This window comes from Lipophrys pholis (assembly GCF_963383615.2).
Source record: "Lipophrys pholis genome assembly, chromosome: 14".
Taxonomy (NCBI): Eukaryota; Metazoa; Chordata; class Actinopteri; order Blenniiformes; family Blenniidae; genus Lipophrys; species Lipophrys pholis.
In genome coordinates, this window is record NC_137633.1 from 28539687 (window position 1) to 28566594 (window position 26908).

Below are 26908 nucleotides of genomic sequence, written 5' to 3' on the forward strand. Positions count from 1 at the left end.
TGCTTCAAATGTGGTCTTGTGCTGCATTCAAGGGCCTTTCATAACTTTCCTTTTTACGCGAGATTTAAGGTAGAAACTGAAGCTTTTTGTTTATTTTCTCTTTGTTTAATAGAGGGAATAATGTGTTCAGGGCACAACAGCTATAATCAACCAAAATTATTTTCCTTTGGAATGTTCAACTAAAATATGATATGAAACTTAAGAATCCTTTAGGTGGAACGTTCAGACAAACGTTGTTGTCAGGTAGTGCTGCAGAGCTCAACAAAATCATTCAAATCTCACTTTTCTCACAGGCTAACAAAGTTAAACATCTTTAAAACTTAATTGGTGCTCTTGAGTGCAACATTTGCATTTTCGCCACCAGATGACCAAATCAAATGACTTTTTAAATCTGTGATGTTTTTCCATAGAAAAACAATTTATACAGCAGAAAACTAGCAAAGAAAATCTGTTTATTTCATTTTAGTTGATGTGCATTTAATTATTTCTTGACCTTTAAATACATTCAGTAATTTGCAGCCATGTCAGATGATATTTGGTTGAAATGGACTCAAATGAACATCATCCAACAAGTTCCCGTGAAACATAAAATAAAATCCCTTTGTGGGAAGTATGGAAAATAAAGCTGACTCTTCACACAGGTTATTGGAACAAATGCTTACGTGAACACTCCCAACTGGGAATTTCTAAAAGGTTTATGAGAATTATGATAATCGCACACTTCAGTCAGTGCACATTCAATTTTTATTTTAACTTGAAATGTATTCATTGATTTGGAATAATGTTAACTGACCATCATCTGACAACTGGTTCCTGGAAATTGGTTTCTGTGAAGCAAAGTATGGAGAAAAAAAGCAGCGGAGCTCTCTGTTGGAACAAGAAACTCAAATTATGAATATGTGAAGATATGGGGACTCATTATCTTCACACAGATTGTTTAAACTTGTTGGGAATGGGAAATTCCAAACCGGTAACTTTCCAAGTTCCGCTGCGGTTTTCGATAACTACTCTGATGTGAATAATAAATGTGTTGCTTCTATCCCTGGTCCAAGTGACTATCGAAACATCTGGCATGCCTGTTGGGTTGGGATACTGTGATTTCCCACGGTCCATGGAGGCAGCACGCGTCTGGTCGTACTGCGCAGACTCAGACACTTTTAACAGCAACTTCACGGGAGCCGCGCGCGCCCCTCCGCCTGTCGCCCACAACAGCCCGCATCATCATCATCATCATCATCATCATCATCATCATCATCATCATCATCATCATCATCATCATCATCATCCTCACCCTCCTCATCCTCAGCAGCAGCAGCAGCAGCATCAGTGTGATGAAGAGGACCTGAGACCCTGGATCAGCCCGCAGACAGGTACGGAGCTTTAGGCGCTTCTTTTTCTTTTTGTTAAACTAAAACACTAACATTCTTCATTTAGCACGCTGCAACCTATTTTAATCCCCCCCCCCCTCCTTGCAACAGACTAATTAAATAATAGATCCTTGTAAATGATGCTGCTGAGATGTTAGAGAGTTTGTTTTGTTTTTTTTCTCGGGGTTTTTGCGCCACCGGACGAGCTGTGGGCAGAAACGCGCAGATCAGTCTGTACAGATGCACAGAGTGTAGGTGTAGCAGAGAAACTGGGCATTATTATACTGGCGTTTAAGTCTATTAATAGTCTCTCCACTTCCTACTTGTTGTGAGCTGCACAGGTAAAGCCTTCAAACCCTGCACGGTGCGCACTTATCCGGAATTATGCGCATATTTGCAATGCGTAAAAATAAGTTTCCACGTAGATAAAGCACTAGTGAAGTGAGAAAATAGAACACGAAATATAAACTGAGGCAACAGACACAAAAGGAATCACAGTGAACTTGAGCAGAAACAGCAATGGATGAAAAGTCAAAATAAGATCAGTATTTCTGGCTGGATTGGATATTTCTTCTTTACTTCGTGTCCCTGGGCTGTGAAAAACTCGCTGGGTTTAACAGAGAGACTTGTATTTGAGGAGGCGGTGCTGTTTCTGGCTCTGATTTAGAAGCACAAATGGAGAAAAAAAGTGTTTGAAGTGGAAGCAATGAGAGCAGAGCGGTCACTCCTGTTACATCCTTTCGTAATTCTCGGTTTCTCCAAAAATAAAGAAGTGGAATTAAATTGTGAGGGCTGAATAGACCTGCAGGAAGCCAGTTTGGACTTCCTCCACCATGAGAATCTCCTGATGATGGACAGAAGAGAGGAGGAATTTTAATCCGTGAGGTCACACCAGATGTACGGGTTTCATCCAACTGCAAGAATGAAAGGAGGCGGAGGATGCTGGATGGACCATGTCTCTATATGTGGGAGAACACCCAAATGTATTTTTTGCAAACATCTGGTTTAACAATCCCAGAGACATCAGAGTGTGTGCTCTTTTGGGATTTTGGCCTTTTACAGCTGATTCCCAGGCTGCAACAAACAAAGATTTAGATCATCAGTTGATCTGTAATTCAGGTATTATCTGAAAGTAGTCAAAGTGTCCAAGTTGTTCAAACTTTCAATATATTATTTGTGTTATGCATGTAAAACAAAGACATTTTAAACCAACAGTCTTAAACGGCGTCATTTGTGTAATTTCCAGGCTTTAGTCATGTCTGTTGATCCCGAAAGATTTTTGTTTTGTAAAATCAAAGGATTTTTAATGATTTCATTGATTTCAATTTTTGACTGTCAAAGTGTGTAGCAGGCTTCCTGTAGGGGGCGCCAGAGAGTTTTGGTGATAGGAGGCGTTATCAGAATGGGAACTCAAGGGTTCAGGGAGATGCTTTGTCCCAGCAGGGTTTGTTCCTTTTGTTTTTGAATAGAAATCATGATGAAAAAAGACTTATTTGCAGAGTAAAACTGTAATGCAACAACACATCATCAGTCGGGTAAAACTAACCTGCCTCAGCTCAGCTTCTCTATTAGTGGGTGAATGGGTGATCCAATGCTTGGTGAATTCTGCTTCACAACAGCAGCAAGAAGTAAAACTCCAAATAGGTATATGTTTTTATATCAGAAAAGTTTTGTGTTTGCACAACATTTTAAAACAATATTCGTTTCCATGAAAACACACCAACCCTGAAAATGATGTAACTTTCATGCTGGGCCACTAGTGGGTGCTGTTGGTTGTTTTTCTAATGAAAGGGCACGCACATGCAGCAGAGAGCAATGAGCTCTAAACATGAACACTGGGAGAACACAGACATTCTAGTGGACAAACCACAAAGTTGGATTGTTATTACGGTGACTGTCAAAATAAAACCAAGTCCCAGAAGAATATGGACTGGGAGTCATGACACCACGGAGGAAACATTGTTCTGATTGTCCGTCTGTTGTCAAAATGGCTGAAATCCTTAAACGCATTAATTTTTCATGTTTGCTTCAGACACATCAGCGTCTCGGACTTCCTGATGTGTCTCGGTGCCTGTGCGCTTTCAAGTGAATCACCAGTGTTGTTCACTTCCATGTCGTTGGTCGTGATGTGATGATGTTTTGGAGTCTTCTCCCAGAAATCGTTGCCTTTCTACTCTTCTCAAGGCAATAATTTCAAGTGAAAACACAAAACCTTTGGAGAGTTTGACAAGCTCTAGTGGGATGGGGGGCAGTGGTGGCCAAGAGAGGCAGGCTCAGGATCAGGAGTTGACAGGTTCAATCCTCACAGTGGACAAACAGGCTCCCTGAGCATGACCCTTGACCCCCCCAACCAGCTCCCAGAGCGCCATAATGATGTTAACCCATGGGTCAATACGGAAAAAAGGAATAGTACCCAAAGGAATTAATAAAGTATGATTGGTTTAGCTTAAGTCCCGATCAGCAGTGGTCAGGATCGATGGAAGGCGGCCGGCTGTCAGGAACATTGACGACTTGCGCTCATTGATGTAGGTGAGAAGTGAAGACAGACACGTTTGCTTCGATTCAACCCAAGAGCAGACGTCCGTCCTGGTTCAGACAGAAAACTCATTGCAGTGCAGTTTGTTGCTCACGGTGCTGCAGAGCACTCAGGAAGCCCCTGCTGACCTCTGACCCATGTCCACCACCCAAAAGCTCTGACAATGGTAAGAATTGGACGGCCGAGCCTCGTAGAAGGTGGTGTGGTGTGATGGATCAAGGTTTCTTTAGCTTCATTTAGTGTGTCTGGCTTACTTAGGAAACATCAGGATGCATTATGGGTAGAAGAGCCAGATGTGGTCGTGTGACGGTCCGTTCGGCTGGGAAACTTTGGCTCCTCCCCTCCACTGCTCTGCGAGATTCTCTGTGGACGGGGTCATGAAAGCCTTCACACTGTTCACAACTGTACCAGACCATCTTAAATAATCGTTTTTGCAGGCTGCACGAACCAGTTTGCGCCGACTCGCAATTGCGTTGATGTCGGTTGACGTGGCCACGCAAGAATGAAACGTCATAAGCGTGCACAATCCATTCAGGAAAAATAAAACAAGGGAGATCTATAGAGGAAACCTCCAGGACTGAAAGGAGATGTGACGCCATGTTGGTGCAGCTCAAACAGCACTGATTCAGAGGTCTGCTGATGTCGATACTTTATCCAGCCAGAGACGTGGGAGCTCCACAACACCAGGCATGTGGTCATAATGTTATGGTGGAACAGTAAATAGCAACTTCATTTAAATTCAGTCACGACTCCAAACTCCGGCTGCCTCGTCTTGACCCAGCTCGAGATGTAAATAGAAAAGTCTCTTCTCATTTGGAGTCTCCACTGAGGCAGAAGTGACGAGTCTTCCTGTAAGCAGACAGACTTTAACACATGGATAAACCCTGTTCACACCTAATGCCTCAAATAAGAAACCATTATTCAACTGCTGAAGAATAGAGTATACATTCCGGTGTCTGCTCTGCTTCACGGCACCACAGACAGAGCGACTTCTGAGAGTCTGGATCAGACTGAAGTCATGTGCAGAGCTCCAAACACAAAACCTCCAAACGAGCGAACGGAGTGACCGCGCGGGGAAACAATATTGGCCTCTGAAGAGGAATAAAGGTCGTATTGTCCGACCTGCTGCAACGAGTCTCCAGGTTCTGCAAACAAAGTCTCACAACAGCTCGTTCAGATGTTCAGTGTAATCGCTGCATAACGACGCTCATGAAAACCCCCAAATCAGCTGCAGGCCTCGTGCGCTCGGCAAAGTGCAACTCTCAGACAATCAGGGGCATAAAATCTCAATCTTTCATCTCCATGGCAACAGCAACGGCTGGCCTGATTGTATTGAAAGTGGTGTGTTTTGATAACTTAGAACTGGATTCATCAGTTTAACGCCGGCAGAAAACAAAAGTTTGTGAGTACATTTTCTTTGTGGTGAAAAAGTTTCTTAGCAATAAATTGTAACGTGCATTTGTGGGATGCGTTTGTGGTTCCACACATGAACAATTTGCCTAATCTGGTCTGGATTGGTTCAGGGTCAGATACAGACACACAAACCTAATATACACTTTGTGTATTTTTTCTCACCACTTCTGGTGACAACAATACAAAACAAACAATTCTCCATTAGTTTGCAGATTCCTGATTCTGGTTTTAGTGTATTTAGCTTAGAACAGAAGCAGAGACACACAACAGTGTACGGAACTGTAAACCCTGAAACATATTGAGAAAAGCAAAAACAACTGTGGAAAACTCCCTCTGCTTAAATACTTGAAATTAGTAGTTCTCAACTGGTTTTGTTTTTGGAGCCACTATCACCTTCAACAACTATTGAACTTTTCAAATTTTCCGAATTAAAATAGGAAGTTTAAAAATGCAATACTTGCATAAATAATTACAATATGTCAACAAAAAATACAAGTTTAGGACTCATTTACAAGCTTTCAAGTGAAAAGGCATCATTTTTTAGAATGCTTGTTTCAGAAAAGTTTCCCGTTTCTACAGCAACATTTTGGAAATGACATCCATTTTCATGGCAATGCAGAAAAACTGAAAGCGATGGAGTTGGTGCTGCTGGTTGTTTTCGTAACAAGTTCTGCGTATTTGTGCTCATTTGTATTTGTGTTTTTACCAAACGCTTCGATGTTAATTGATGAATTCTGTGATTATATTGGTCAGATTTTCATGTGTATGTTTACTCCATTCCCAGTAAAGCAGCTCTACTCTCGTAATAAATGTTCCCATAATCCTTTGCTGTTTGTAACACATTTTATACACCGGCGGTTCTCAACCTCTGGAGGATCGACTCCATCCGAAGTCGTAAGAATTAAATTAGCAGACGTCAGTGAAAAGCACAAAAGGGACTTTCTGGTGAACTCACCAGCATTTTGGCTGATCAGAGATTTTGGGGGCTGCAGATGTTTTTAGGGGCAAAATGGGGGAACTGAAAGGAAAATGTTTAGTATGCACGACGCCAGAGCCGTTTTGTCCCGTGCCAACAATCCTTTGCTATTTGAAATAACACGCTCACCTTTTGGACAGACCCGGTGTCATTCTTCAACCATCGCCAAAGCTTCTGTCATCATACAACAATAATCACTCAACATTATTGGAGTCCATATTTTGAAGCTGATGACAAAGAACAAAACATTCATCCATGAGATTCTGGCGTCAGTATAAATACTGACACACCACAGAATCTGACAGGTAAATCTTTAAGAGAGCACGTCTGAGTACTTGTTAAAAATCCACTCTGACAAACTCCAAACAGAAAGCTGCGAGATGACGGTGCTCATCACTACTCCGCAGTGAAGCTCGCATCCAAACTATTCCATCTTTTTTGTAGTTTGAAGAATTATTATTATTGTCATTATTATCATTATTACCACAGCAAGTAATTACATGACTCATCTTCAGGTAGCAGTAGTAAAAAAAATCATGTCTTTTCAGTGACAATTCCTGCCGAAATATCTGATAAATCTCATTGTAGTTCAAGAGAAAAGCTTTTTGTGGACAACAAAAATTCAATACACGCACATATAAGTCGGTACACACTAATTATTAAACATTGGACGCGCTGGCAGGAGCCACCATCTGAAGCTCACTTTACCTGTTAGTGGGTTGATTATTTTTTTAGCAAGTGAACATTTTGTCCTCAAATTTGATGCGAGAAGCAGAGAAACTGCCAAGTTTAAGGATTTGAGGGAGTTTGAGAATGACTGGGTCACAGTGTCTCCAAAAAGAAAAAAGAAGCAACTTTTTGAAACGTGTCGATGAATGAAACGCTGCTTACTGTGCTTGCGTACCACGTTGGTAGTATCTAGTAGTTGTGTGCGTACTCAGTAGCTGGACAATCAGAACAATGTTTTCCTTCGTCATATCATGGCTCAGACCCCCGTCCAGCTCAGTAGGTAGAGCAGGAGACTCTCAGTCTCAAGGTAGAGGGTTCATGTCCCACGCCGGGCGCCACCTTCCTGTGGGCTCTCCACCTTCCTGTGGGCTCTCCACCTTCCTGAGGGCTCTCCACCTTCCTGTGGGCTCTCCACCTTCCTGTGGGCTCTCCACCTGCAGGAAGGTTCTTAATGGGTCAATGTGATCTGGGTGACGGTGCTCAGACTGACACCACCACCACCCGGGAACGGAGAAGAGGGAGAGGATGGAGGGATGTCATGGCTCTCAGTCCAGATTGTCCTGGAACTTGTTGGTTGGATAGTTGACAGTCATCGTAATAATGAACAATCCAAGTTGGTTGTCTGTCCACTAAGGTCCATTTCTGCTGTTTCCATGAAAATGTGAAACATTTCTGAATCAAAAACTGCTTTTTCCCTGGAATCATTGTCGTGTAAACGGGGCCTCAATCATACTCTGAAAGAAAGTCACATTTCAGTTTAGACATTGTGACTGAACTTGTTTTCTACTTTTGTGGCTCTCCAGAAGAAACCATATCTGTAGAGATTATCGGGCTGATGTGGCTTATTGGTGTATTTTAAAAGGTAAACGTTGGTTTAACACAGGTTTTACACTCTGAGCTGTTGTTGCTGTGTGAACTGATTGACCACCGCCTGCTGTTTTTTTGCCGTTGATTTGACTTGTTGACTGCAATTGTCCATTGTTGTTGGCAAATTGGAGTCAGCCATTTCCAGAAACATTACTGATTGTCCCTGTAAATATTGGCTCCAGAGTCAGTGACAAACAGTGTGAATGATAACCAGCACTGCAGGCGGCGAGGGAAATCAGCTTGTGCACTTTTGTTATCCAGCGTTTCACATCAAACCTGATAAAACACTAACAGAGCAGAGTGTTGACGGCTTATTGATCAGTGGTCATTTCTCCTGCAGGATGACCGAGGTGATGAACTCTCTGGAGCCGGGGACGGAGGACTTCAGCGGGGCCGGAGCGGGGGGAGACCAGGATGCAGTATCCTTCCCATGCATGCGTGTGTGTTTCCCTGATTTCAAACCAGCTTTGTTTTATTGGAGCAGAAAGCTCACGACGGTGAGTCACACCAGCGATGAGCAAGAGATGTGGGTTGACGCGACTCAGGTCATTGGCTGGACTCGATCCTGCTGTGAGTAAATGGTAAACGTCTTATCCAGCTGAGCCGAAGGGACAAGTGAGTTATCTTCTACTACCCTGCAATTTGCTTCACCGACACAGAGTATCATCATCGGGTGCAAAGAGGCCACTTATTCTCCCTCTTATAGCCGCTGTGGGCTCCATGCTGGATGCACTGCAAGCGTCGGCACGTTTCCCCCAAATCATCCAAAATTTAGACGACGACAAATATTTTAAGCTGATACTTATTAAGATAAATGACCAAATGTTCTCTTGCTGTAGATGTCTCTTTCCTAATTCTGTATCCAATTAAGATATTTGGTAGATTTTTTTTAAACCACGCCCCCTTTCCCATACGTCCTCTGCAGATGGAGCTGGGCTATTGGCCACTGAAAATGCCAATCAAACTTAAAACACACCCACCCAATTTTATCAGCAATTATTGGAAACTAAATATCACTTTATAGCAGGGGTGCCCCCGGCTAGCTCAGCTGGTAGAGCATGAGACTCGCACTCTCCAGGTAGAGGGTTCATGTCCCACACCGGGCGCCACCTTCCTGTGGGCTCTCCACCTTCCTGTGGGCTCTCCACCTTCCTGTGGGCTCTCCACCTTCCTGTGGGCTCGCCACCTGCAGGAAGGTTCTTAATGGTGCAATGTGATCTGGGTGACGGCGGGAGAAAATGGATGGATGGGTCCTCAATAGGTGGCCCACTGGCCAGATCCAGCCCACAGGAGCCAACTGTCTGGCCGGCACCGGCCCATCAGCTGCACACCAATGTAAAATAAAGTGGAATTTGTGTGGAAAAAACGCACTGCTCTACCTTGTTTGTACCTCATCCCACACCGTAGTCAGAGCGCATCTGACGTAATTACGTCTGCTGCTCTGCTCGGACACTCATGGATTTAAATTTCACGACCCCCGAAAGTAGGTCAAGCAGCATGAAAAAGCGCAAAGTGGACCAGGAAAACTGAAGAGTTTCATTTTATATTACTGGCCCATGCTTGATCTGCACACAGACCGGAGCTGTCAGCAAAGTGGAACATCGAAAGCGGCACTTCAACTTTCTGCATGCCGCCAGCTTTAATGCCAACTCCCCTCCAAAGTCCCACAGCCGCAAAACAGAACTTGAAAATATAACACCATACAAGCACTCTGTGTCTGCGATATGTCGGCATTTTTAAGTTATGACGAAAAAAGCAAGAAAACGGTTGTGGAGCTGTTAAGGTGCGTTTAGACAGAACGACGGCAAGTTTGACATGAATCTCAATTCCTGACTGCAGATCACAAATCTGATCCCCCGGCTAGCTCAGTTGGTAGAGCATGAGACTCACAATCTGAGGGTAGTGGGTTCGTGTCCCATGCCGGGTGCCACCTTCCCGTGGGCTCACCACCTTCCTGTGGGCTCTCCACCTGCAGGAAGGTTCTTAAATGGTGCAATGTGATCTGGGTGACGGTGCTCAGACTGTCATCCCCGTGACCCAGAAATGGATAAGCGGAAGAAAATGAATGAATGAAAAAGATCACAAATCTGACCTGAATTATACGATTCAGGGTTGAGGCGTCACACCCCGTCACACCCCGCCATGCCCAGTCACGGACAATCGCCACCTTTTATCATGCGTTACAAGTGAGAGCAGGAACCGGTGGCGGATCATCACGAGTCGTTACCCATCGTCACCATTATTGTTCCGTGGTGTTGAAAACTGATGCGCAAAGCTTCGTGCTGCGTCACTTTCTATAATTAATCTGTCAGGAATGTGGCGAGTCGGGAGAATTTGGTATATTCAGTTGTGGATTTTGCTATGAGAGATGTGTCCAGCCGCCGAGGGCGCACCAGAGGAAATGAGAATCTTGGTCTGAGGCTGTGGAGCCCTTAAGGGCTCTTAGACAACGTGTTGTTTGACAGTTTGTCCTTTATGTGGGAACACCAACGCTGCTGTCATACATCTTTCCAGAATGTCATTTACTGCGAGTGTTAATGACAGCTACACCACCTTTCCTCTGTGAACATACATGGATTTCAGCCGCAGCCTTCAGTATGAACGGCCTTAAAGTGGTTTTCAAACCTAAAGGCACAGTTTAGATTTAACAGAGAAACAGACTAGGGCAGTAATCCTCATATGTACATCTGGGACTTTTGATCTCACGCACATAATTTTCCTAATCCAATTTTCACCGCATTGCTGTTCGTCCACATGTGGAATGAGTTCTGGTATTTTCATCCCCTGGATATCCTGACCTTACATAAGCTCTCACCAGATCTTCCCGGAGACCCATGAAAGGTATCCCAAGCTGTCCAAGAGGCTCCCTTCCATCGTGGTGGAGCCCACCGACGCCAGCGAGGTGGAGAGTGGCGAGCTGCGCTGGCCGCCGGATGATCCCGGCTCACCGGACGCCAAAGCCGACAGGAAGATCCCTGGAGAACAGACCGGAGGTGAAGGAGAGGCACAACCTCAACATCTCCTACACATTCACACAACCTGGATTACTAATGCAACAACACATCAGCAGCAGGGTAAAACTAACCTGTCTCACCACAGTTTAACCACAGCTCACCTTCCCTATTAGTGGGTGAACAATCCAACGTCTGGTGAATTCTGCTTCACAATGATAGGAAGAGTCGACATCCAAGGATCAAAAAGTGACGTCGCTATGAACGCTTGACCGCCACAAACCAGTTCTCCCTCTGTAACTTCTGACATCTGCTGCTTAAAACCCAAAAAGTCAGACGGATCGTGAGGCCCCGCTTTAACGCTCTGTATTCATACTGAAAATCAAGTTCAAAGAAAGAGGACTTTTTAGTTTGATGGACAGCGCTGAGTGGCAGCTGTGTCGCAGTAACAAGATGATAAAGTGAAGCACAGGAGCTTCTGAGACGCTGCGGCGGAGCGTCTCCTTGGCTCAGCTCACAGTCAGGACCGTTTCACCGCTTCATAACACTGTTTCTGGTGTCATGTTAACCCTCCAAAACTAAACTAAAATCCTACTGTGATCGGTTATTGAAAGTTACAAGATGTAAGGATACATGAGCACAATAAACAGTAGGGTCAGCTATTTCTATACAAAATTGTAAGTAAGAGCAAAAATGAAGAAGATTACACATTTGACCATTCATAACCAAAGACCATATTTAAACCTTAAACATTCATTTGGAGAAAGAGTTTGATAAAGGTTTTTAAAAAAGGTTTCACTGATACCGATACCAGCGTGGCGCTCTCTGTGTAATTCTGTCAGGAATTGCTGGTGGTGTGTGGATGGACCCAAGCACAGACTCACAGAGTTCCATAAGAACCAGGGTTTATTGAAGTCCAGGGAACACGAGGAGACGCAGGGGACACGAGGGCAACGGGAGGAGCAACATGAAGACATGTAGACAAGGACAACAGAGGGAGAGGGGTTCAAATACACAAGAAGGGATGGACACAAGTGGAACACAACGATGGGTGCACACAGAGGGAGAAGGCCATTGGTTCATTGGAAACACAAGGTGCGACACACTGGGGCAGACACAGAGACCTGACGAATTCCTGAAAATAACTCATTATTTTGAGGCTTGAGCTCCTTCACTTGAGTCTGTTTTCATCTTTTCATGGGTCATTCCGATGAGTGAGTCACTCAATAACTTCAGATCATCAGTTAGCGGGAGGAAGATGCTCTTTAACTTTAGGTTCCTGTTTCCATGACAACATTCTGAGTGAAAATGAATAGTTTTTGCATTTTCATTTCAGAAACATTTCACGTCTCCATGACAACATCCTGAAAACAATGTCTATTTCCATTGGAGCACCGTTGTTGTGTAAACGGACCGCCGAACAACTAAAGCTTTCCATTTTCACTTGAAGCCTTTCAGGATTAGTTCAGGATTAATGAGGCTTCCCCCAGTAAACAGGAGTTCAGTTTAATGGTCACAAAGCTGCTTTTGACCCGAGACAAACTATTCAGATGATGCTCATGCTAAGAAGACAGTGAGAGACAACAACTAAGTGTATTAACCTACAACAAGCAGAGAAAAGGTTACTTAGGAAAAAGTAATGAGCCAAAACTGAAACTTCAGTACGTGTAACTGAATTATTAATCTCTAAATTCATAAGAAACTAACACCCAGTACAGCTTCATGCTTGACATTACTTTTTTTTTTCAGTTAATTCTTTTTAACCAGAAAAATGCTGGAAAATAAAAATAATTCTCTGATGTTATACAGAAATATGCAGATACAGTCCAAGTACTTTACATTGTGTGTGAAAATCCTTCCTGTTGGTTGTAAAATCCTACATGGAGCTCACATTTATATCAGCTCATTTGCATTTTTCTGTCAGAAATGAGCATACGTCTGAATGAATGTGGCGTCCTGTCGTCTCTTCTCTACACTAATGAAGCATCATCGAATGAGGTGAACTAAACAATGTAAACCGTCTGGAGCAGACGGGCGGCGGAGACACACTGAGGCACCAATTAGTGATTTCGTGCACCACTGAGTTGAAAAATGAACATCGATATGGCGTCCACCTGATCGCTGCGCTGCAGAACGTCTCGTTGATGGAGTCACCTGACTCTGGGTAAACAGCTTCTCAAAGAGATGATTGACAGCTCACATCTCCTACTGGTTGGATTCATGCCGGCTCGGGTTGTGGACTTCATCAGCTTTAGCAATGAGAGAATAAAGCTGGAGGGGAATGTTTTCACCTGAACCTTCAGTCTGTGCTGCTGCAGACGTCTGATATCAAACGTACAACGATGAGCACTTTGTGTGTCGTTGCATTTAGAGTTTGTGCTGATTTCAATCAATCAATCAGACTTTATTGTCATTGTACAAATACAACAAAATTTCATGTTAAGCGTTGGGAAAAGAGAGACGAGGTGAGGAGAGGAGAAAACAGGCAGATTTCAGACGGAGCTCTAAGGGAGGACAGTTTGTCATTAGGAAAAGCCACTTCAAGCACATTTAAAGCATCAACACACATTACAACATATCTTCAAGACAAGCACACCAACGAGGGGGTGAGAGTTCTGCTGCTTCTCTCTGCAGTGTCAGTCCGGCGTCTGGTGTCATGAGACGGCCTTGATAGTCCTGGTCAGAGACAAGTTCCCAGTGGGACGGGTGTGAGGAGACATCAGGGAAGGACAGAGCCTCCGTTATAACATCAAACACGTTAAAACAGTCCAGCCTTCGGCGTCTGGACGTCTGAGGGAATCTGAATGGAGGACGACTTCAGCTTTCTCTCGTCCTTCTGGGTCTCTGGTCTTGCTGCTCCAAAATTGGTGGCCCTTTTTTAGCCTTCCAGCAGAGCTCTGCAGTTCTCCGAGATGATTTCCATTCCGCGTCAACGTTCAAAAGTCAGTTTGTGGTGATTTTTGTCAGCTGGAGTTCCAGGTTGGACTGTTGCATGGACCAGTCATTTTAACTTTGGGGTCTCGCCTGATTATTTTAGTGTCACCAGATGATTTTAGAGGGTTGCCAGATGATTGTGGAAGAAATTGAATTTTACAAAATATATATTAATATGTTGTTGATTATGATTTTTTTTTATTGTTTATCATTATGTTTTTGGTTGTTATTACATTATATGCTATTATGTTATTGTTTTTTTATTATGTTTTGTTTTTTATTATGTTTTTGTTTTTTATTATGTTTTTGTTTTTTTCATTATATTTTTATTTGTTACTACGTTATTTGTTATTTTATTATTGGTTATTATTCATTATATTATTGGTAGTTATTAAGTTTTTGCTTGTGAAGATCTTATTATTGGTTCTATTCTGTTCTTGGTGAACACTATGTAATTGGTGGTTATTACATTATTCATTGTTATTGTGTTTTGGGTGATATGACATCATTGTTAGATTCCTTAAAGAGAAGTACGTGGAGCTGAATGTCCCTTTGTGTGACATGTGACTGAACGTGAGCAGTGTGACCCTGCGTCAGATGTTCACCTCCAGTTCCTTGACCTCTGAGTCTTCATCTTCTTCCAGGCGCGGAGCCGTCGAGCGTGGGCGATGACGAGGCCTCCGGGGTGGACATGCAGGACTCCAACTGAGCGTCTCCTGTGAAACACACTGTTTCTGTGAGTGTGTCCGGACCCGGAGGAGTGACAGCGAGTTCAGAGAGGAGAGCACAACGCGAGGAGAGAGAGAGAGAGAGAGAGAGAGAGAGAGAGAGAGAGAGAGAGAGAGAGAGAGAGAAGAAGACAGTAAGTTAGAAAACAACAGATTCCCAAACCCTAGCTCTCGGGCTTAGAGCCAGAGTTTTCCAGAAAAACTCACACGGTGGATTCTCTTTTTTTTCCCGAGGTGAGGAAGCTTGTTCTGACTCATGTTAACTAATAACTGTAACTGAACACGGACCAAAGCTGCTATTATTTCCTCAATCTTCTTTTAAAACAAGCCTTTTAAAAAAACCCATTGACATGTTGAGTCATCCTGCTTGGAAAATAACCAGAATATACAATAACTGTTGGCAGCAGATGTGATTTAAATGTCAACATTTCCCCTCAGGATACGACTGTTGACATGTTTCCAGCTTTGTAAATACAGATTTTTAATCACGGTGATTAATTTACTCTCTGGCTCCAGCCCTCGCCGTCCAGATGCCCACGGCTTCATCTGCACATCACATCAGGACAGATGTTTCCAAATGCTGTATGAAGTATTTAGCTCATGTGTGCCATACTACCACTACTACTATTACTCTTACTAATGGTAGCGACTGTATTTTGTGCACCTTGACTTTAGATGTAAATGAGATCTGTGTGCGTGGAGTGCTGACTGCTGTAGTTTGGTGATCTTGATCTGACCATTCACTTAGTAACAATAGCTATGAGTATTTGATTAAGAACAAATCTATCACTTTATTCGATGTTAGTACATTCTTTAATATATTGAAATAGGTATGCGTCGTCTTCTTTGGGTCGGTGTTTTAAAGGGAATGTAACTGTGTTTTATCTTCAGATATTGGAGCAATATGCTGACAGGAATGTAAGGAGGTCCATTTTGCTACAGAAGCTAAAGGAAACAGAACCAGTATATTTTAGATGTGTGTCGCTTGTCAGACATATTTTTTTAACATACTGGAAAGCCCAAAATATTGCACAAGTAATAAACCTTTTGAAAATTCTTACAATGATGACTTGTGTTTATTCCCTCTTTGGGTTCAGAGGTTAGTTTCACTTTGATTGTTGGGCTGTGAGTCTGTGGTGAATGAAAGCTTCCTCTTTGTTCCACTTCCCAGAGGAAGATGCTCTATAATCTGGATCTTAGAGGAGGAAGATGCTCTATAATCTGGATGTTACAGGAGGAAGATGCTCTATAATCTGGATCTTAGAGGAGGAAGATGCTCTATAATCTGGATGTTACAGGAGGAAGATGCTCTATAATCTGGATGTTAACTAATATATTTTAAGCCTTTAAGTTCTTTGAACACCAATGTAAATAAAAGCTTCTCAGTGAGCGACACTCTGGTGTCGTCTCCTCCTCCTCCTCCTCCTCCTCCTCCTTCTCCTCTTCATCCTTCTCCTCCTCTTCGTCCTTCTGGAGGAGCTGGAGGCTGCACGATGAGTCCAGACACTGCTCTCGTTTTAGTCTCTTGATTTATGTTTCCAGCTTCTCAGTTATTCGAGGAAAGTGAACACAACATCTGCTTCAGCTGCTTCATCATCTCGTCTCATCCAGGAAGGACATGAAGCAACAACATGTGTATTTTACTCTCTGCAGTCCCGAGAAAGAAATTACTTCATTTCAACATGTCAGCTTGAAAAAATATATTGCTCGCCTTTAACACTGAGAGGAAGAGAAAGCAGCCTAACTTTGACTTTGATGTAACTCACAACACAGCTGAACTTTCTGCCTTTTTTATTACATTTTTTATTAATGATATATTTGATCATAAGACTGTCCAGCAAAAACAAGTCTTAGTTTAGGTCATTTCAATCATTGATGATAATAAAGTCATCAACTTTATCCTCGACATGCTTCTATTTGACCTTATGAAGATTTATAGTGGTCTGACTTTGTGAATTGAGCCATAAAAAAGGTTTTCTGCTTTTTCAAGTTAAAAATAATCTCGAAAGAAAAATCACAATATTAATCTTGAGTTAAAACAATCATTATGATACATTCTTTACAGTCTCATGTGTTTATATTGGCTTTGTTTCAAATTTCCCAGCATGAGATTTGTCTGCCTTTTTAATCGATGAAGTAAATTAATATATTGTGGTGTGCACCTTGAGGGAGGTTCTCCCAAGCAGAATGCAGTGGGTGTGTCGGTGACGTGCGGGGGTGTGTTGGTGACGGGGAGGTGTCAAAAGAGGAAGTGCTGTGACGCACAGGGAGAAATGTTTGACAGGTGAACTGTCATGAGGCTGGAGACAATAAAGAAAGCCGACTCGACTCCTTCGTCCGTCTCATCGTTCCCAGCCTCCACAATATATAGAAATAAACAGATTGATTTACAGTGACGTAACACTTTACTCCAAGAATTTCTGCCACAATTTTAGAAATTGTCTTAAAACTTGCATTAAATTGGTGGGACATGCTTATATTTGTCTTTTTTTAAATGAAAATATACTTTTCTGCTTTTTTGTTGGTAAAATAATTTAAACTTGTCAATAAAGTATACATACAGTAAGTTTTCCAAAAATGTAAATAGTTTTGATAATTCCAGCCACAACTTTGAGGATTACAGTGTAAATGCACACATTTAAAGTGAAACTATGTCTATATTTGCTTTAATTAAAGTTTATATCTTTAGATATTCCATCTAAAACCTTTGTGGAGCTGAAATTAGTAATGAATCCAAATGAAAAAATCATCATCATAATGACAAGTGAAAGAAACTTAAGTTTTGTCAATTTCATCCATAATTTAGCAAATTATTGTCAAAAAGCTTGTATCAAAGGGTTATGATTGCTTTTTAACTTGCATTAACAATAATATCTGAAATGTATATGATGATATCAAGTAGGGGAGCAGAAATGAAAACAAATTGTGTATTTAGGAGTGAACATGAGAGTTGTTGTTCTCAGTCTGTCTCTTCTTTCCTGTCTCATACACACTCAAGTGAAGACGCGACCCGAGTGTCGCTCCCACGTCCACTCTGATAGCTTGTTGAAGCTGATATACTGCGAAAGGTCAGCCTGGTGTCCTGATCCAGACAGCGAGATGGATGGCGGGATCTCCATCTTATTTCTTTCATGCCCCGCTCACTCTCTGGATGTGACCTTTCTGATGACAACCCTGTGAAGAGCACTTCATCGGAGCACGCCGGGTCACTCCTGGGAAAATGAAGGGCTGTGGGGAGCAAGCATCAATTATCTCTCAAATGTCACAAGCTGCTTTTCAGAGCAGGGAAAAGTTGCACTCGGCTCTCCTCCCGAGCACACAGCTTGTGTCTCGCTCATATTTTATACATAATTCACACAAAGGTGGAAGCTTTTAACATTTGCTGCTGCGGAGCAGCAATCAGTGGGACTTTGTCACTGAGTCACACAAACAAAGTGAAAACTGATCAGCTTCTTGGAACCCAGCCTTGGGTCTGCTGGTTCCTCCTGGTCCTTTGATCCTGAACTTCCATCCATCTCCTCCCTCTTCTCCGTCCCCGGGTGGTGGAGGTGTCAGTCTGAGCACCGTCACCCAGATCACATTGACCCATTAAGAATCTTCCTGAGGGTGGTGAGCCCACAGGAAGATGGAGAGCCTACAGGAAGGTGGAGAGCACACAGGAAGGTGGAGAGCCCACGGGAAGGTGGAGAGCCCACGGGAAGGTGGAGAGCCCACGGGAAGGTGGAGAGCCAACGGGAAGGTGGAGAGCACACAGGAAGGTGGAGAGCACACAGGAAGGTGGAGAGCCCACAGGAAGGTGGTGCCCGGCGTGGGACATGAACCCTCTACCTTGAGACGGAGAGTCTCATGCTCTACCAACTCCACCAAAGCTGGGGAACATTCATCCGTAAAAAGTGGGGAAGAAGGGGAGGAGGGGAGGAGGAAAGAGAAAAAAACAACAACGTTAAGTCGCGTGTTCGAATCCCGCTCAGTTGTCAAATGTTGTCGTTTTTTCTTGTGAAATGCTGGCATAATTTGTTTTAAGGTGTCAAAGTTTAAGTATAATACAATAAAGCAAAACTATTTATACTCATAATACTACCGATGTACCTAAATCTGCCACTACATTACTAGTAATTACTAGTAATTAAAGTGAATTCGGGTGTTTGAAAGGTGCTGACAAATCAAATTTAGCACACGATGTTCCCAGTGCAACACTGTCGCCTTCTAACAACCCAAAGACCCTCAGACACGTTAGGAATCACTAGTTAATACAGATATATCACACATAGAATATACTGTACAATAAAACACATTGGTATTTATTATACACACATTTAGTAAAATAGTTTCAATATATAATACATTTAAAAAAAACAATAAATATATAGATATTTATAATAAGACATAAACCTATTATATACATACATAGTGTGAACGTAGCAATAATACTGTAACAAGGTACAATATACTGCAGCACAGGTTTCTTGAAAACACACAAATTACAAACACAAAACTTCAAGAAACCTGGGCTTTATCGATGCACAAATGAAAACTTAAGAGCTTTTACTTCTTGCCTCATCAGCCTCAGACACTCTTCTTCCGTGATTTGTTCAGTTTTTGGTCAATATGTCCCGTCTTTTGTCCCAAAATCACCAGTTTCTGCTTTTGCTTGACGTGACGCTTCTCATGTATTTCCTTTTTCACTGCACAGCTGTGTTACTGGTAGGTGGCATTGGCTGTGGCAGTAGCTGGGGCACTCGTTGGAGCTGGGGCAGGAGCTGGGGCTGGGGCAGTAGCTGGGGCAGTCGTTGGAGCTGGGGCAGGAGCTGGGGCAGGAGCTGGGGCTGGGGCAGTAGCTGGGGCAGTCGTTGGAGCTGGGGCTGTGGCAGTAGCTGGGGCAGTTGTTGGAGCTGGGGCAGGAGATGGGGCTGGGCAGTAGCTGGGGCACTCGTTGGAACTTTGGCAGGAGCTGGGGCTGGGGCAGTAGCTGGGGCAGTCGTTGGAGCTGGGGCAGGAGCTGGGGCTGTGGCAGTAGCTGGGGCAGTCGTTGGAGCTGGGGCTGTGGCAGTAGCTGGGTTTGGGACAGTGGCACTGTGGGCACAGGATGGATAAGTCTCAGTCCCTGCTGAACAGAGGTCCCTGGACCAGGTCCCTGGACCAGGTCCCTGGACTAGGTCCCTGGACCAGGGGCATTTGCAGTGGAATAAACGTGACTTTTGGATGATGGTGCTGTGGAGGGAGCTGCAGGTTGAATCCTCTTAAATTGTGTTCTTGCCTGTCCAGCGGTGGTTGGTGGCAGGTTGTGTGTGTTCCTGTCCAGCGGTGGTTGGTGGCAGGTTGTATGTGTGTTCCTGTTGATGCGGTGGTTGGTGGCAGGTTGTATGTGTGTTCCTGTCCAGCGGTGGTTGGTGGCAGGTTGTATGTGTGTTCCTGTCCAGCGGTGGTTGGTGGCAGGTTGTATGTGTTCCTGTCCAGCGGTGGTTGGTGGCAGGTTGTATGTGTGTTCCTGTCCAGCGGTGGTTGGTGGCAGGTTGTATGTGTGTTCCTGTTGATGCGGTGGTTGGTGGCAGGTTGTATGTGTGTTCCTGTCCAGCGGTGGTTGGTGGCAGGTTGTATGTGTGTTCCTGTCCAGCGGTGGTTGGTGGCAGGTTGTATGTGTGTTCCTGTTGATGCGGTGGTTGGTGGCAGGTTGTATGTGTGTTCCTGTTGATGCGGTGGGAGACTCACAGGCTGTGTGTTTGCAGGGAGCAGCGCTTCAGGCTCGTCAGTGAACAGAACTCCACCAGGGACTCTGCCAGGTCCTCCACACCATCCAGGCCAGGAATGTTACTCTGATCCACAGCCTGGAGAAATAGAGGTGGTGTTAAAGACGGACTCCACCAGATCATAATCTCTTTACTATCTATTTAAGCTTTGGTTACAGAAAAATATGTAACTGATTGCAGAGTTTTCAGTGTTGCTCAGCCTGAGTTCCTTGTGGATAGACTGACTGGTCAGAAAACAGAAATGATAAGATTATCACTTCCATCTTGCTGGGAGGAGCTCCCTGCTGGAGGGTGGAGAGGGTGGAGAGGGTGGAGAGGAGGAACAGACGCTACAGACTGGAGTAGCGGCACAGGAGCTGCAGACTGGAGTGGAGGCTCAGGCGATGCAGACTGGAGTGGAGGCTCAGGCGATGTAGACTGGAGTGGAGGCTCAGGCGATGTAGACTGGAGTGGAGGCTCAGGCGATGTAGACTGGAGTGGAGGCTCAGGCGATGCAGACTGGAGTGATTGAACTGATTATAGAGACTGACTCACAGCATCACAATCTCCAATTAAGCTTTAGTAATAAAGTTATTTTGTATCCAGTGTTCCAGTGTCTGTGTTGATTGTGGATAGACCTGTGAATGATCACTTCCATCTTGCTGGGAGGAGCTCCTTGCTCTAGGGTGGAGAGGGTGGAGAGGCAGCACAGAGCTCTAGGAGTGGAACACCTCTGTAGTGTTCACAGACTACGAGGTCTGCAAATGTGGTTTCTCCTCCCTCCAACCCTGGAAGCCCTCCTCTTCCTCCACAGGTTCGGACACATCCAACTGCTCCAGCAACTGGGATGTCTCCTCTGAATGTGGGTCCATGTCTGAGGACATTGTCTCTGGGGGTTCAGGTTTGGTTTAGCCTCTCAGACATTCCTCCCACCAAACCTTCACCTTTCAAACTTAAAGGAGAAAAAACAAAACAAACTAACATTCACATGCTTTTGGTAAATTCTTAATTTGATAATTTGGGTGAGCTGAACCACTGTATAATAAGATATTAAAGACTAGAATGGTGATGTAGGAATGGCTCGTAAAATAAGTGAGTGTCCATCTTACTCACCATTATTATAGTTCATTTCCCCTTTTTGAGGGACTCAATGTCTGATGACACTGCCTGGGGAGCAGGAGGACGTGATGTGTCTCCTGCATGGGACACCACTGGAGCAACAGAGGGGAGCTGGACATTACAACACACACACACACACACACACACACACACACACACACACACACACACACACACACACACACACACACACACACACACACACACACACAGTCAGACAGACAACGAAAGGGCAGTTGGACATAAAATGATACTTATGATTATTAATTAAATAAGTGCAAAACCAATTATTTGGAGGTCAATTTTCCCACAGAGGACATGTGGGCTGGACTGCTGGTGGGGGACTGGATGCTCTGACCAGTAGCAGCAGAAACCTGTACAGTCAATAATCAAAGGTTTACATGCATTCAACAGACGGTTATGTCTATATGCTATATGTCAATATGCTCTATGTTTATATGCCCTATGGCTATATGCTCTATGACTATATGCCCTATGGCTATATGCTCTATGACTATATGCTCTATGACTATATGCCCTATGTCTATATGCCCTATGTCTATATGCCCTATGACTATATGCTCTATGTCTATATGCCCTATGTCTATATGCTCTGTCTATATGCCCTATGTCTATATGCCCTATGACTATATGCTCTATGTCTATATGCTCTGTCTATATGCCCTATGTCTATATGCTCTATGTCTATATGCCCTATGTCTATATGCTCTATGTTTATATGCCCTATGGCTATATGCTCTATGTCTATATGCTCTATGACTATATGCTCTATGTATATATGCCCTATGTCTATATGCTCTATGACTATATGCCCTATGTCTATCACACATTCTAACAATCCTCTTGTCTTGTGGATGTAAAGCATAACTAATCAGTCATTTCACACAATCATTACTACCACCAACTGTGCCTGGTTAGTACCCATTAGTACCCATTAGTGCCTGTGGGATGCATGAAAACTATAAAACTACATTATGTAAGTATTTTGTTTAGCTCAGGGTTTGTTTACCCATTGCAGTGTTTTCTTACCTGATGGTCAGTAATTCCATTTCTTCAGCGGAACAATGGAGCTGCTGCTTTGATGGTCCATTAACACAAACAATCCAGCGACAGGTTGGATTTTACACCTGTCATTCCAGAGTACTTCACAGAAAATACCCAGCTGAAGTCTTATTACTACAGAGGACTGTACCCTGATGTTTCCTGCAGAGTAGTTTTGACGTTTTTATATTTGGCCCAAATAGTACTGTTTGAAGATGACCTACATTGCCAGAAGGTTAAATACTTTCTGCAATATTCCATCCAACTGCTCTGAGAAATTAGTTAAATAAGATAGAAAACTCAAACCAAAATCTGGTACTGGAGCTCGTGTACTATGACGTACACAACTACAGTTTTCTCTTAAGCTCAGTTGAACTAAAAACACTAGTATCTGTCCCTGTCCAGTCTCTTGTTTCTAGGATGATTTAATAGGAAATAACTCCACTGCCCGGCGATGTGGACTCATGTTACTGTGAAGAGGACAACTGAAAACAAAGGACAGACATGGAGGGTTGCTCATGTACTTTCAGTGTGAGTATTGACTTCACATTAGAAATACAGTAAAGCATATTTGCAGCTTTTAGAAATTATGTGTAGTTACCTGGTGTGAAATCCACAAAGGCACCGCCGTGGCTGTCCCAGTGAGGTCCTCTGTCCCCTCTGTTACAGAGGACACTTGTCTATCTGAGGCCATACAAAACCTTTCTACTGTCTTACAGAATCCGTCTTCATTTAATAATGTTGTGTTCGTCTGCTCTCTGTCCTCGTCCTCAAAGAAATAAAGTCCAAGCTGCCAGCGTTTTGTATTCTTATTGTAAAGGCGGTGCCCGAGGTTCTGTCTGCTGCCTGCTGCCTGTGCTGGACGGCCAGGCACCACCTCATTGTAAAGGTGGTGCCAGAGGTTCTGTCTGCTGCCTGTGCTGGACGGCCAGGCACCACCTCATTGTAAACGTGGTGCCAGAGGTTCTGTCTGCTGCCTGTGCTGGACGGCCAGGCACCACCTCATTGTAAAGGTGGTGCCAGAGGTTCTGTCTGCTGCCTGTGCTGGACGGCCAGGCACCACCTCATTGTAAAGGTGGTGCCAGAGGTTCTGCCTGTGCTGGACGGCCAGGCACCATCTTATTGTAAAGGTGGTGCCAGAGGTTCTGTCTGCTGCCTGCGCTGGACAGCCAGGCACCACCTCATTGTAAAGGTGGTGCCAGAGGTTCTGCCTGTGCTGGACGGCCAGGCACCACCTTATTGTAAAGGTGGTGCCAGAGGTTCTGTCTGCTGCCTGCGCTGGACGGCCAGGCTCCAGTGGCCGCAAACATTCTGAGGCGTGAACGCCACTCCGAGTCAAAACAAAACAAAAGAAATTGCAAAAGTGCTCAACTTCAAGCAATCCCAAATGTGGAATGAAGCGATGGAACAGACGCTCATGTATTTTCAATAAAATAGTAGTTTAATGCTAGAGCAACAAACAAACATTCTTTCTATACAATATACCACAGTTTTCACTTAAATATAATACAATGCATTATATGAGGACTTCTGGTGATGAAAATAGAACCCAGGTCCTTAATTAGAAGTACGAAAATCAGAAACATGTACCGAGAGTATCAAAAGTGCACAGTATATCCTTCTTAAATCTAAATACCTGCTGTATTAATAAGTCTGTTGCAGTTACTGTATGGACAGGAGGGCTTTAATTAAAGTAACTAGTAACTAAAACTTTTGTAACTAAAGCTTGGTGACACTCAGTAGATTACAGTATTTCCCTCATAAATGTGATGTAGTAGAAATATACATTTTTAAAACAAAAAAACCAAAAAAAACCAAAAGGAAATACCCAAGGTAGAAGTACCACAAATGTGTAAATGTACTTCAGTAAAACTTGATCACATACCTATACAGTCCTATGCATGATCTACATATTTGGGACATAATCCCAAAGTTTCAGGGTTCTTCAGACACCGGGACAAAGGATCTGGGTTCTAACGAGCTGCACCGCCCCCCAGTGGTTAACTAGTTAACAACAAGTTGCTGCAGCCATTCCGTTTGATTTACAGTAAGAACTTAGAAGTCTCACCTTCTCTGTTGGTATCCACGGAAAACTAGCGGCAGGTGGGAGGGAGTGGCAAAAGATGCTTCGTGCCATAATTGGTTGCTCGTTGGCAGCTCGTCCCTTGATTGGTTGAAGACAATGATGATCCGAGACCTGTGATTTGCTGGAAGAGACCATCCTGCTGCAGCTCGATTGGATTGCCAAACATGGCCCGAGGCTTTTGATTAGACTGCAAAGATAGAGCTGACACCGCGATTGGGTCCGATCACGTCACGCCGCTCCGCTCCACGATTGGTCATTGAAGACGCCCTCCCCTGATTGGTTGAACGAAAGATGATCCGGGACCAGCGATTTGCTCGCGGGGACAATCTTTGACGGTGTGATTGGCTCGTGAAACATGATCGAGCACATTTGATTCGAAGTCGAAAGATGGAGCGGGCGTCGTGATTGGTTTTGATAAGATAATTCTGCAGACATAATTGGCCTCGGCACTATGGACAGACGGTCCTCGGGTACCGCCAAGCTGGGGGCTGATCCTGAACTTGGTTGTCTAAAAAAGTCTCATGAAACTGTGTGTCTGCTGTTCCGCCCGGAGAAGCTAACGAGGCAAATTAATGAGTCTAAAATTCTTTAGTCGTTCTTATCTCAACGACACCGTGACTCCCTGGCAAAAGCTTCCTGCAGGTGTTTTACTGACCTGGTACGGGTGTCTTGATGACTCCCTGGTTCAGGCAGTTTTCTGTTGTTCAAACATAGAGTAGCATTGCAGCTCAGTGAAGCATATTACTTGCCATCCCTTCAATTCCCCCTGTTGATTAAATCACATCATAAATTCAAAAGTGTGCTGTTCTTGGAAGCGAAATCCTCCTGAGGAGTACTTCTGTTTAGTGAAAAAAATGTCTGAATATTCCAGAGTCATCTGGGAATCCACCCACAATGGGATGACCCAGGGATTTGTTTTCCAGGCCCCTCGTTGATCTTTAGGACAAAGCCAGTGACACATCCTCCCCACATTTGTCAGTGTGGAGGTAAAACCGTCACTTGGTGTTAAGTCAACTTTAATAATCTAAATATGAGGTGTGTAGTCATGCCACGGTTTAGGTGAGCTGGTCCTTCCATCTTCAACACCGTGGTACTGCCCCCCTTAGTACATCGGACTTCAAACAAGGCCGTCACCATGCCCTTGTAAAGATGATCTTGCAAGTATGTGTAAGCCGTGTATGTATAGCAACTATCAGCACAGAGTAAGAATTATTGATTAACATGAAATAGATCAGCATTGGTAATAATAGAGCATTTTATCACTAGCGTTAGCTTTTCCTTTCTTACCATCCTTTACCGAAGCAAAAACTACAATATATCCCCCATTTGTTCTCCTGCCTATCACTCCAGTATTTTACATGTTGTAGCGAAGTATATATGGTTATGTAATATCATTAGCCAGAGCAAAATGTCTAAATCAAATTAGGGGAAGAGTGGGGAGTGATCTTCGTCCCATGGCTCATCTGGGCACATTAGGTGTTCAGGTGGGTCCACGTCTTCCTCTTCTGGGGTGTGTATTAGTGGGCAATTCCTGTCATTTGGTAGAGTGGTGGTAGTAAATTTTATTTTTTGTTAATGGTTGTATCAATATGTCTAACGCAGAGTGCTCTGATACAAGGGATACAGCAGCACCCGCAGAGAGTTAACACTGCAATTACCACTATCAGCAGGATAAAAACATCCCTTACATTTGCCAAATATTTTCTCTGACCACTCTGTGAAAGAGTTGGTTACACCCTAGTGTTCTATTAATTATTCAAGCATAAACCTAAGACCTTCTAAGGCCCTAGTGAATGATCCATCAGGTTCCATATTATCAGGAATAAATGTGCAACAGAAAGAGCCAAACATGCTTCACACACCAACCGATCCAGACAAACATTAATCCATGGCCAGCCTACTTTGGTAGGTCATAGGTGAAGATGTACTCATTTGTCCACGGGCCGCTTCGAGCCGTCTCTGGTCAGATTGTTTAGCCTTTGTACATTATACTGGACATAGTTGATGCGTTCCATGTTTTTGTTCTGAGGTTTCCGAACAAAAATAGATTCAGATCCTATCCAATTGTCTTTTGTGGTCATATTTTCTACTGATTTAATTTTTGCCGTTTATTTTAGTAACTTCCTGACTTGTGCTTCCCACGACAAAATGGGTCCGACTATCAGCATTGTAATAACCGTCAGGGTGATCAGGCCTGAGCGGGTACCACAACCGAGTCTTCTGAACAGCTTGTCATACCTCCTGCGATATCTGTCCGTTCTCATCATTCCCATCATCTCCATCCTCCAAGTCACTGTCAATGTCCTCCAGGTGTTGTATGTCAGTCAGGGTCCTGTCACTAGGAGGGTCAGAGGACGGTCAGGGTCCTGTCACTAGGAGGGTCAGAGGACAGTCAGGGTCCTGTCACTAGGAGG

General features: G+C 43.8%; 1 protein-coding gene across 1 annotated transcript; it reads left to right on the forward strand.

The window, feature by feature from the left end:
• The first annotated feature begins 1143 nt into the window (after positions 1-1143).
• Positions 1144-15562, forward strand: LOC308120051 (protein LBH-like). Its single transcript, XM_080480433.1, has 4 exons — positions 1144-1370; positions 8229-8307; positions 10707-10881; positions 14418-15562. The coding sequence occupies exons 2-4, from the start codon at positions 8230-8232 to the stop codon at positions 14480-14482; spliced, it is 318 nt and encodes a 105-aa protein (XP_080336559.1). The 5' UTR covers positions 1144-1370; position 8229; the 3' UTR covers positions 14483-15562.
• Positions 15563-26908: the final 11346 nt, after the last annotated feature.